General features: G+C 49.4%; 1 protein-coding gene across 3 annotated transcripts; it reads right to left on the bottom strand.

Annotated features, from left to right (window-relative positions):
• Positions 1-667: 667 nt before the first annotated feature.
• lrfn5b (leucine rich repeat and fibronectin type III domain containing 5b) lies at positions 668-7,941 on the bottom strand. Of its 3 annotated transcripts, none has more exons than XM_028953568.1 (3): positions 7,603-7,941; positions 3,011-4,428; positions 668-2,317 (listed from the first exon to the last, which is right to left on the bottom strand). In XM_028953568.1, exons 2-3 carry the CDS (start codon positions 4,399-4,401, stop codon positions 1,393-1,395), a joined length of 2,316 nt encoding a protein of 771 aa, XP_028809401.1. In that variant the 5' UTR covers positions 4,402-4,428; positions 7,603-7,941; the 3' UTR covers positions 668-1,392. The 3 variants fall into 3 exon arrangements, with proteins under 3 accessions (XP_028809401.1, XP_028809399.1, XP_028809400.1); XM_028953566.1 differs by having other exon boundaries at positions 7,479-7,940; XM_028953567.1 differs by lacking the exon at positions 7,603-7,941 and adding an exon at positions 4,550-4,943.
• Between the last annotated feature and the right edge of the window lie 4,587 nt (positions 7,942-12,528).

Raw genomic sequence — 12,528 nt, 5'->3', positions numbered from 1 at the left:
TTGACTAATTTAATGACACGTTTATTGACGTTAGTTTAAGAAGAAAATCTTCTCCAGTCTACCACACGCCCATATTCATTTCCAAAATGGCCCCAAAACAGGTCACGAGAAGACCAGCATGACCAGCGCCGCAGGTCAGTAGCCAGAACCTCGAGCGTGAAGTGGGTCCGTTTTTAACACCATAACCTCTTCTACCGAGCTGCGGGGTTTCAGCGGCGCAGGTTCCTCCTCTTAGGTCTTAGATTTAAGAGCAGCTTGAGTAAGCGTCAGGGAGCAACGTTCCCCCGTGACTTGAATGGCCTCTTTCATCGCCCGCTCGGCTCCCTTTGAACAAACAGAGGAGTCGGAGAGCGAGGGCTTGCGAGAGATCCTCTCTCCCACACCATGCCTCTGAGGGGAAACGAGGATTAACATTTCTAAAAATAATTACCGCACCCTCCGCGGCAGCCGGTTCACCCACGGCCTAACGTCAAGATGCCACCCCTGACACCTGACAAAGGTGTTAAACATTTGTTCATGTGAAAAGCAGCGTAGGTACGACAGAAACAAGGAACGGTTATTTCTTTAAATGGCATGTTTATTGAATATGTTTTAAACGGAAACATTAATATAAGTAAATCGATGCAGCGCTGCCACCCTTGTTTTTGACTGCATGTACTTCTTGGCGTTTTTTTTTTTTTTTTTGTCCATTCTCAACACAATATCATACAATTAGGCTTAAAATGAAAATGAAAAAATAAAATATATATATATATTTATAGAAGCCTGTTCCTTTCCTGTTCCTGTGCTTAAGTTTACATACATGAAAGAAACTGTACTCTCCATCTGACCACGCAAGTCTGGGCAAATGTTGAAAGATTATACCATGTGAATACTGGGACTAAACACAGAGACTACTATTTTTGTGATAGGAAAATGAGAAGTGGCGTGTTAAATACAAATAATCGCGCTCTTGAAATGACTGTTGTAGAAATGTACCCGTCAGCATCCAGCCTTCTTTAAGAACCAGTTCTGGCAGGGTAAATATGTTCAGAACAGCATGACGAGTACCAATCAATATTCCGCATTTCATTTATACACAATTTGCACAGGAAAGATTGTAATATGCCTTAATACAAAGTAATACATATTTAACGCTTTCTGTTTTTTTTTTTTTATATAGGAAAGCGGAGTCTTGTAAGTTGTGGTGGTCAAAAATCTCTGTATTAAACAGGTCCTTTATTTGTTTGTTCGGTTCCTCTCGTTCTTTAGTCCGAAGCTGGAGCAACCTGGCCTCCAATGCAAGCCAATGCAACACATGTCAACCATGCCCGAAGCTGTGCTGCGCTTCTCGAGGAGTCACACATCAAAACCAAATCCAGGGGAAACGAGTCCGACGGACAAGAAGGCTCATCAGAGAGTACTTTCTAGAATCCACTCCGACTTGGACAGCGAGTCCTTGCCTCCCAACAGCCTCTCGGTGCTCGTGAGTTGGGGCAGCTCCCCGCTCATGGACAGGCTCCTCTTGGAGCGCAGGCTCACCATTCTGGGGTAAGTCACGTAGCACGGCTGCCTGCAGGAGTCAACGTTCAGGGAGTGGCGCCGGCTGACCCGCGGGCGCCCGACCGGCATGGTCATGTAGCTGTTGAGGGACTCTGGGTGCGGCCTCCTCGCCACCTTCACCACGGTGGCGCACGGCGGATGCGCGTCGGCCGAGTTGTTCCGGTTGGTGTTGTTCAGCTCCACGGCGATCTGGGCGTCGTCCTGGTGCGTGGGGGGCTTGTGCGGGGTTGCGTGGGCCGGCCTGAGAGGGCTGGGGGACGCCGGGTGCCAGCTGTGGCTGGCCGCGCAGGAAGAGACCATGCAGTCCGGGAGGGCGGGTTTGACGGCTCGGGACGAGGTCTCCGGCTGGGGAGACACCTTCCGACAAGTGTCCCTCTCCTGGCCGAGAACCTGTTTGGACATAGACTTGATCAAGCCAAAACCTTGGAGGTGTTCGCTTCTCGATGGGGACCGAACGTCCCCGAGTTCAACTCCTTTGTCTTCGATGCCTTGATTGCACACTCTGTAACGCACAATGAGGAAGATGATGAAGGCCAGCACGGACGCTACAATGATTCCACCAATGATGACCACGATGGTGCCACCCAGGAACTGTGACTGCATGAAGTGGCAGCGGAGGTACTGGGGGTCAGTGGAGAAGTGAACGCAGCCCATGACCTTGGTGGCCGTCAACATGGTCACGGCGTCGTCGTAGATGGCCAGGACGCAGAGGTCGTACGTCGTGCCGGCTGCCAGGTTGTTCACCAGGATGTTTTTGCTGGTCGGAGGGATCATCCTGCAAGGTGACACCATGAAAAAATGACATTGCTGTGAGATTATTCGCTATCGCGACTGAAAATGATTCGTTCTAGATCTACTCGCAATGCAGTCCAGGTCTTTCTTTACAAGTGTAGATGTACCCCAGGGCTTCCCGTAAAAAAAAAAAAAACGGCTACTCGGGCTCTGCGGCCGACTTGCACCGTCTCCAGCCCTCATCCTCGGCACCGCACCTTGTTTATTACAGTATTAGCATCCTGCTAGGCTGTCAGGGGGAAATAATCTTGACAAATACACTGCGCCGAGGCAACATATGGCTGTCGTATCGTGCCCCTGCGACTCTGGGACCCCTGCCGGGGCGATAGCTTCCTATTGCAGTCAACACTTATTATCTATTTTAAGACGAACCAGACAGATCTATTCATTTATTCATTTGGGGCTGGGGGAAAGCAAGGCACCTGGAGCCTTTAGCGCCGCTGCACCCAGAGCTTCACAATCCTCGGCAGGTTAACACTTCAATTGATTTGGTAATCACATTTGTTGTACAAGCAGCCCTAATACAGTCTTACTGAATCATTTGCAAAATTCATGAACGTGACATGAGGACCTATAAATGAAACATTTGTACTTTCTCATTCAAGATTTAGCAAGTGCGTGTTGCACAATGGCTCGAGAGAAGGAATAAAGGGAAAATCTTGGATTCCGGCCTTACCTGTAGACTAGGGAGTCGTCGTAGGTGCCATTGTACTGGATCTGGAACATGCGAATGCCAGGTATATTCCTCTGAAAATTGAACTTGATGAGTGCCGAGGAGGAAGTAGCTTCTGCAATCACCACACGTTTCTCTTGGCTGGTTTTGGCTATAGTGGAACTGCTGTCTCCTCCCGTTTTGGTGGAGGTGGCAATGTCAGATGAGCCGGGGTCGGGCTCTACAACAAGGCTGGTGTCGTTGGTGAAGTGGGGCAGCTTGGTGATCTGCAGCTCCACGGTCTGTTGGGCCTCACCAGAAGGGTTGGACGCCACGCAGGTAAAGGACCCAGAGTCCTTCACGGTGCTTATCAGGATGTCTAGCGTGCCGTCGGCATGGACTGCCGTGCGAGAAGAGTTGGACATCAGCCGGCCGCCCGGAGCAATCCAGTGGATGACTGGGTCGGGGTCACCCCTTGCCTTGCAGCGGAGGGAGACCCGCTGGCCCTCGAGGGCCCGGGTCTCGTGAGAGTGTCGTGTGATGAGAGGTGGCTCACACACAAACTCCTCCTCAGATACAGTCCAGAAATATCTCCCGGAGAGATGCTGTGGTGAGGCGCAGGTCTCCAGGTCATCCTCCCTCCGGAGTCGCCTCAGCCACAGCAGCTCGCAGTTGCAGCGAAGTGGGTTCCCCCCAAAGCTCAGAGCAAAGGATAAAGGTCCCAGGACTCCAGACGTGGCCAGCACCCCAGCCCGTTGGAAGACCGGGTCCGGCGGCAACTTCTGCAGCTTGTTGGATGTAACGTCCAGGCGCTTGAGCTTCAGCAGGCCCGAGAACGTGCCCTCGGGAATAAAATCGATCATGTTGTGATCCAGGCTCAGGGTGTGTAGGCTGGTCATTCGCTGGATGGCCACCCAAGGAATGCTCTCGAGATTGTTGTAGGACAGGTCCAGCTCCTCCAGGGCCAAAAGGTCATTGAAGGCCCCAATGTGGATGAATGTCAGCTGGTTGTTGTTCACTATCAAGTGATGCAGTTTGGACATACCGCTGAAGGTGTCATTCGTGATCCGTGTCAGTCGGTTGCTGTCAAGATGCAGGGCGCGTAAGTTCTCCAGGTCGTTGAATGCATGCGGGGAGATGGAGCCAATCGTGTTTTTGGAGAGGGTCAGGTCCACCATCTTGGTCATGTTTCCAAAGTCTTTCCGCTTGACCGTTGTAATGAAGTTGTCACCCAGCCTCAGTTCAACGGTGCGTCTGTCGATGTTTGGGGGCACGAAGAGCAGTCCTTTTTTGTCACAGAGGGTTGCCAGGTTGGGCGACAGGACCTGACAGACACAACGTTTGGGGCATATTTGGTCCCTGTGGGCCTTCACAGCAGTGATAACGATCATCATGTACACCAGAAGGGCCTCCATTGTGGTTTTTCTGTCAGGTTACCACTCCTGTAAGAAGCAAGACATTAAAGTGAATACTCTCCACCTTCTGAGGATAATGTAGAGATTATAATATCTAATGTTTTATTTACTACAAACAAAAATGGAAAGTATCTTCGACGGCCATTACCAGTTCCTTCCGGCATGTTAAATAAGTAACCACAATGCGAGGAGGAGAAGAAAACCATCTGATGCAATGCAAGACTTGAACATGGCCACAGAGCTGTCCGGAGGAAGACACGCCGAAGGTCCTACCGTGCTTATGCAGTGTTTTTGATATGATAATGCCCGGCACTTTTATCTGCGCATAGAAGGGGATGAAAGCTCAGTCTGGCGGTCCAGTTACTCATGTCAATTAGAGTGATGTTTCCCAAGATCACATGGAGACAAAGGGAAAGGATCAGCCAAGCTGGCACATCAGGGGAGACGTGTCATCCCTGCCTATCGATTTGCCTCAGCGTTCCGCCACCGCTCAAGTTACACTTATTACAATTCAGCGGGGAGACGAGAGGGAGGGGAGGGCTGTATTCCATGGCTCCCAAGACCTTGACCGGGATATATAACATTTCATATCCTCAGAATGGACACAATCAATGTGCATATCTGCACGAGAAGGAAAAAAAAAATCACGCACATTTAAAACCTTTTTTTTTTTTTTTTTGCTTGTTTACTTCTGCTTTTTGCTAAACGAGTGGGTAATGAGCACAAACCGTCTCTTCATATTTTCTGTCACCGAGTTCAACATCTGCTGCAAGCACATCTAGCGGACTCGCGCGAGGGTGTAATTCGCTGGCGTAGGGTGACATTTCCTCAATCTCGCCACCGTCACAAAGGCTCGCCGCGTAACCAGTCGGCTCGGCCCGCGCGGAACAATAATAACCCGCCATGCGTTCGCGCATCAGGCCGCCATCCCGACAGAGACGGCCAACGTGGCGCGCCGAATCGCGACCAGACCCCCTGGTAGAACTAGGCCGCGCTGCGGCGAATCCACTCGACTCCAGCGGTCGTTTTTTTTTTTTTTTGGCACAGGGGCGACTAATTCATGGAAGTGACCGCTTTACCGCGGTAAACAAGGAAGCTGTTGTCTACTCGTTTAATGAGCTGGTCATCGCGCTCCTTTAGCGCGTCGAGCGACTTGGAGACCGGGTCACGTTATGGAGAACCGGCGTCCTTTCCTCACCGAGGTGCCGCGTTTGGTGTGACATGGATTCACTTATGACAGCAGGAGTGTCGTCGTCCGCGTCCCTCGCCGCAGATTACGCGGGTACAGCTGGTCCGGATGTCTCATGTCACCCCTTCATTGTCCAGAGGTCCAACCGGATGGACGCGGAGGCTTCTGGCCAAGGTTCAGAGCGGCTGAAATGTACAGGACGCGCCATTCCTGCGATGAGGTGCGGCGATGGCGGCCTGCCGGCGTTTCATCAGCAAATATTTGGCACCTCGTTAAAGCAATAAGATAAATGAGGGAAACGGGGGACTCGGAACTGAACGCGGAAATCTGCCCCGGCCTGCCGGAGAAACCGAAGCTTGGCAACGAGCTCGTCCTTTAAAGCACAAGGCACGGAACGTGTTGGCGTCCCACGGCGTCCCGGTGAACCAGCTGCTTAATAAAAAAAAAAGAAGAAAAACCTACAATCCTGAGGTTTCATTTACGGGGACCGCGGAGAAACCATCGTTAGATGCTCCGTGGAGCTTCCTTCTCCCTCAGCGGCACTCCAGAGGCCCGTGCCTTGCGTGCATGAGGGTCACTGGGGGATCGGCTTGAAGCTGCAGCGAGCGAGCTTCGGTTACCACGCCGAATAACACCGCGTGCTCTGCCGCGCCCGGCCTGAAACGTCAGCAGCGCCGGAGCCCCACGTCTGCTGTCGGTAACACGACCTTATTCATTTCTTTTCTCCTCTTGGATCCAGCCGTGACCCTTCGAGCCCCGGGACATGAAATCATTTCCGATCCGGCGCTCAGACAGATCCGTCGGGCCTCGAGGAGCAGCATGAAGGACCCGTATAAACACACCTGTGGCGCAAGTGGTGAAGGCCGGGCGATAAAACGTCTAACGTCTGCCGAGATGGGTCGGGGGGGCGGTGTCTGGTGAAGGGAGGGGGGAGTTTAAAAAAAACCCAACAAAAACCCAAAGGTAAAGCACCGTGGCGGTTTCTCGTTTCGTGTCGACACCTCTTGGTAACGAGACCGTTGTGTAGGCAGATGAGTTCGGTCGTAAATCGTGCGTAATGCGCCCCTGTTCAGACGACAGCCGTCGGCGTTAACAAGCCAAGGACTGACAACTGCACCGAAGCTGAGGGTCTGTTTGCCTCCAAAAAAAAAAAAAACGTGCCCCGGCGCCACACCTAAGCTCATTCTCCACAAGCAATTTCACGGGACGGGTCCCTTTCAATCCAACATAAATATCGTACAATTTGCCTGCGCGCCACGCTTCGTGGGGGCTTTACTTCCCACGACTTCATAGCTCATTCACACGTGCATTTCATCTGAATGACACCCCCCTCACACACACACACACACACAAATGCACACTCGCCGTTATTACCATATTTAGCTCACGAATTACCTCCACTGTATTATCTCTGCACCCCAAGCGACACAACGGGCCGATTACCTGGAATGGTGAGCTTTCAAAAAAGGGAGGTGGGGGGCGGCGAGGTGGCTAATTAATAACGATTTTCATCCGCCTTTAATTGTCACCCCCCCATCTCATTAATATGCCACGAGGTGCACCGCATCGATCCGATACCGCCGCGATATCCGACTTTCTATATTTTTTTAATATTTTTTACCCCCTCCCTCCATCAGCCAGCATCACCAGCGTTCTCCATCTGTAAATTGGTGGCCGATTAATATTAAATTATTCTGCTTCATTTGGACAGTTTTCCTCTTCTTTTTTTTTTTTGTGACCTTGCAGCTGTACGCGCACTCCGGTCCTGACGACGTACAGAAATAAAGATGAATTTTAAAACCCCGCCATCTGTCCCCGATCCGCGACGGCTCTCCGCACCGAGCAGGAAGCGCCGAGCGGGCGCGGGCATGACGGAGGGGATGGGTACCTTGCATGGATCTTCTCGCCCTCCCGGTCTCCTCACGTCAGGCTCTTCTCCGCATTAGGCGGGTTCGCCGTGACCCAAATATGAATCATAATAATAATAAGCCGTAATGAGCATAATTACGCACAGAAGCGCGCGACGTCCTTCGGTGTATCCATGACAGCAGGAGCAGAAAAAAAAATCACGTTTAAATAAAAAAAAATATATATAGAAATAAAACAATAAGAAGAAGAAGAATGAACCGTCTCGGAATGTCGTTATCGGCGCATTACGGACCGCGAGTCGGGGCGACTGGTGCTGAATCGGGATCCCGCGGACGGACGGACGGACGGGCGGGTGGGCGGTGGGCTGGGCGGGGCGGGGCGGGTGAGGAATCTGCGCCGCGTCGCCCTGCTCCTCTTCCTCCTCTTCCTCCTCCTTCCCTCGCGCACCTGCCCTATCGGCGCGTCAGTGCGCACCGACCCGGGCGGCTGTCACGTCCGACGCCATGCTGCTGGAAACACGGCGGGCCGACCGAGCGAGTTCTCGCATCTGCAGATCGTCCCCACAGGCTCCGGTCTTTAGACCGATTTAGAGCGAGTATTCCCATTACTGCCCCTGATTAATGTATTCAGAATACTTTTAGAATATTTGCAACGGCACATATTTATATATCAGCAAAAAGGTTTTATAAGAGTAGTTAGATGATGTGGTAACACGCCGAGCGACACACTTCAACCCTGAGGTGCTGTAACTGTAACGCTGTAAAATGGTAACGGGCCACGTGGTGGCGTGGTGGGTAGCGACGTGGCCTCACATCTCGAAGGCTCGAACCTTGAGCGCATGTGGACTTTACAGGCTCTCCCCACGCCAGTGTGGGTTTCGCTCCGGTTCTCCGGTTTCCTCCCATGCAAAGGCCTGTATGCCAGGTGGATTGACGGATCAGAATTGACTGCAGGTGTGTGTATGTGTGTGTCCTGCAGTGAGAATATGAGGATATTCTAAATACGAAATGTGGACCCAATTCGCCAGTACATTATGTGTAGAAGTGGTAGTAGCCTAGTGGGTCTGTCCCTGTAACTATTGTATCTCGGCATCTGCTAAATGCCAGAAATTTGTATTCTGTCATTTTTTGCAAGGAACACAAATCTGAAGCTCTTTGCGTGACATATTTTCAAGTGATGTTGAAATTCCTACAGTGCTTTTACAGAATTTGGTTGCTAAGATGGTTTTGCTTGCTTGTGATCCCAATTTAAAAACTGATAATGTGTCTGAGGCCCAACGTTTCGCAGATAAAAAAAAAGTGCCGCCTCCCGTGTCATCTGCCTGTTGGGTTCTTATACAGACTGCTGCCAGATGGTTGAGCGAGAACATCTCCAGCACCTTGAAGACCTGTCAGCCCTGGTGGGTCTCCTGTTGAGCTCCACCCTCATCTGCAGCGAATTGAGCGAATACATTTGCTCTCCAGAACAAATGTGTTCTGTGTATTAAGCACAATTCGATCTGCCGTGGCGGGAGCTACCATTAAAAGCGGAACGTGATACGATACACAACGCTGTTAAAATACCCTCCTTTACCAACACACAGCTTTTCTAAAAAATCTGCCCCGGTCAGTGCAGGTTCAAAAATAACGTTTCTGTCATGATCCGGTCTGGCAGGGGCTACTCCGGCTCCGGAGTTTCATGTTCGTCCTGTGTAATGTTCCCTGATTGTTATCACCTGTGTATCACTGTATAAAACTATCCTGTTTGTGTCATTGTCTGGTGATGTTCCCCTGTCCTGTTTATTATGTCTTAAACCCGTGTCCTGTGACGTTGTGCGTATGCGTCCTGCTTCCTCGCCATGTCCAGCCATCGTGACAGTTGCATTCGCTAGGACCTCTCGCTCTTCTTGCTTTAGAACGGTTCTACTCGGGTTCTCCCCACGTCGCGTGCCCTAATGTCCCCCACGGTCCCCGGACATGCGTAGAGATGGCACAGGTGCACACAGGTGACATTAAAAATAAACACCTTGCCGTCGCATATTAAAATCATGTTTCAGTGCCCTCACTTTACCAAATGTTCAAAACCTGTAATTCCTAATTTTGGGCAAATTACAGCAATTTGCATGGATTCGTTTTCTACGGGTGATGAAATTTTTTGAAGAGGCTTGCCTGAGAGGGAAAAACAGGAAGACAATACACTAATTTCATATAGTCCACATGATACAGTTTTGTTTTATTCCTGTTTACCGTAAGCGAGAAATTCCAGAACAAAGTTACGGAACAGAGCCAAGACTGGAGGTAAAGGCCTGGAGGGCCATTGGGGAGCCGCTGGGCTTCGATCCATACGGCCACGTCCTGGAAGCCCCAGCGCGGGAGAACCATGTTTTGCGCACGCGCTGTCGCCTGTTGCCATGGAAACCGTCACCTGTCTGCAGAGGTTCTGGAGACCGCGCTCTGCCTCTCGGCCATACAGATGAGATATTTTTTTGCCAGAAACGTTAGTTATGATCAAATGTGCACCCATATGCACCTCCAAAATATATGTGTTAAATAATAATGAAACGATCATTTTAATGCTAAATTTCCTGAAATTCCATGTCTAACGTATGTATGTTCATTCCTTAAAAAAAAAAACCTCGGAGGGACCTTAAACCTTGAGCTAAAGCCCATTCTGCTGACAGATTCATCATTGATGGCCTTCATATTTCCCAGAGTATCTTTATTATTGCAAAATAAATAAAATTACATTTGGGAAAAATCACACACGTTTACCTATCAAATATGTTGCAATAAACAGGGAACAATGATCAGTTGCATGAAGGTGACTGAAAAGCGTACCAAATTATGTGTGAATCATGTTCACGTAATGGTGAGATTTGATTGGCTCAGTCACCAGACGCCCTTAGGTGCTGCCATCATGCCTGCAGACTTGGGCCCTAATGGCACATATTGTTTCGCAGGCGTGTCAGGTCAGAGGGATAAGGAATTTGCCTCTGTTGCTCACTGTTTCCCAGGAAAAATTTAAAAATCTGCCTTTTTTATAGCTTGAGCAGCAGGTGCAATGTAGCACATTTTGACCAAATGAGTTGTTTGAGAGACGTGTTGTTTTTGCTGAGAGATGCGCTTTCTCAGCCCTTTAAAGCACACGTCCATATATTTGTTTTTTCAAGTGCCTTTTGTTACTAATGTGTTTTACGGACATTTGAGCTGCTGTCGTGGAGCGAGCGTGAGTCAGAGGCGGCAGAAAACAACTGCATGAGAAATATTTTTATTACAAACAAAAAAAAGTGCCATGGGATGCACTAAACACAGAACACGCTTGCACACGTGCCACTGCAAAGGACTGGTTGTAGACATAAGGCAAGGCCTGTCAGGCAGGCCTTTACAGTGCAGAATCAGACAACAGCAGGTCAGCCTTGTGTTCGCCTCTAGAGTTCAGGGGTCATGAGGCTGCAGCGCTACAGGAGCCTCTGGACCCCAGTCATCTGGTTGGACGTGGGCGTGACAGCCACATGCAATCTATTGTGAAACATATTGAGCATTTTCCTCACTGCATGCTCCACAATCACAGACCACTGTGCTGTGATTTGAAGCTTTTATTATTTTTAAGTCACATATTTTGTACTTGCGTACATTGTTATTCATATTTTAATCCTTTCTTTTACTGTCCTGATTTAAAATACATTTTTCATTCGTGGCATTTATCAGACACCCTTATCCAGAGCGACTTACAGTCAGTACATACAAGGACAGTCCCCCTGGGGACACTCAGGGTTAAGTGTCTTACACAATGGTAGGAAGCGGGGTTTGAACCTGTGACTTTATGGTCTTCTGGTTCATAGACGAGTGTCTTACCCACTAGGCTACTACTACCCCAAATATTCTATTCCTACTTAATTGGACGTCCAGATAGGCCACATCTACCTGTAATTGGAAGGTTGTGGATTCATATCTCGAACTGCCAAGGTGCCACTGAGCAAAGCTCCATCCCCACACACTGCTCCCCGGGCACCTGTCGTGGCTGCCCACTGCTCACCAAGGGTGATGGTTAAAAGCAGAGGACACATTTCGTTGTGTCACCGTGTGCTGTGCTGCAGTGTTTCACAATGACAATCACTTCACTTTCAATTTCTTTACAGTGTGAAGCTGAGGTGGCTCTTGGGTCCAAGAATTTACTCTCCAGTCTGGGATAGTGTGGCTTACTACTTACTATTTTATGTCTTCCCATTCTCTCACATTCCAGAACTGAGCCCATCCAGGGAATCTGGGCGGGCACAGGGCAGGGCACACACACACACACACCATTCACTTACACGCTCCATGAATTTCACAATGGGAATTATGTTGGGAATTAGGTTGTATATGTTTGTGACATTTTTATGTGTAAATGCTGAGATCACCTGACTCCATAACAAATGTGTTCTTACAGCAAGTTTGAAATAGGGCCTTAATGCCTTCTATAAGGTCCTGTGACACACACACACACACAAAAAAATGTGAAATGTGCAGAGGTTTTGTACTCTGCCCACTGCTTCATTCCTGCCTCCTTCACATCAGCAAGGACATGGATGCCGCACTCGATAGTTCCCGAAGGGAATTCTGGGTCATTTCATGTAGCAATACCTGATGCATCCGCCTGAATGCTTTACCATGGTCTGCTCACCATGATAGAGGACACTGGTGTCCCCGGTGGCAAATTTCACATGATAATAGACAAGTTTCTGACCTATTTACTTTATTTTACCTCCTTTTTCTCACAATAAATGATTTTATTCTATGCTTTCACCTCTGGATTCGTAATGTAAAATTGCAGTCTACTGATAAGGTGACAATAGTGTTCAATTATGATGTAAATTTTACTCCGAAGTGAACTTTTTGCTCACAAGTGTGTGGGACAGAATGGCTTACTAATTACTGCTGTGTGTCTGATGCTAATTTCCCATTCACTCACTCACCCAGGACGGGGAACTAGTCCAACGCAGGGTACAAGAGCACAACAACAACATTTATTGCTCATACAGCCCATAATCACATACACATACTTGGCAGTTCCCTTCCTTGGGAGGGAACCAGAGCACCCCGAGGAGACCC

This window comes from Denticeps clupeoides, chromosome 14 (assembly GCF_900700375.1).
Source record: "Denticeps clupeoides chromosome 14, fDenClu1.1, whole genome shotgun sequence".
In the NCBI taxonomy this organism is placed as follows: domain Eukaryota; kingdom Metazoa; phylum Chordata; class Actinopteri; order Clupeiformes; family Denticipitidae; genus Denticeps; species Denticeps clupeoides.
Note: the sequence above shows the minus strand (reverse complement) of the source record. Positions and strands in the feature narration are given on the sequence as shown.

What these genes read in the sequence shown, in the direction of transcription:
- lrfn5b (XM_028953568.1), bottom strand. Translation starts at nt 4,401, where the DNA reads ATGGAGGCCCTTCTGGTGTACATGATGATCGTTATCACTGCTGTGAAG. An exon ending in GACGACTCCCTAGTCTACAG is followed by an intron (nt 2,318 to 3,010) that starts GTAAGGCCGGAA and finishes GTCACCTTGCAG; the next exon opens with GATGATCCCTCCGACCAGCA.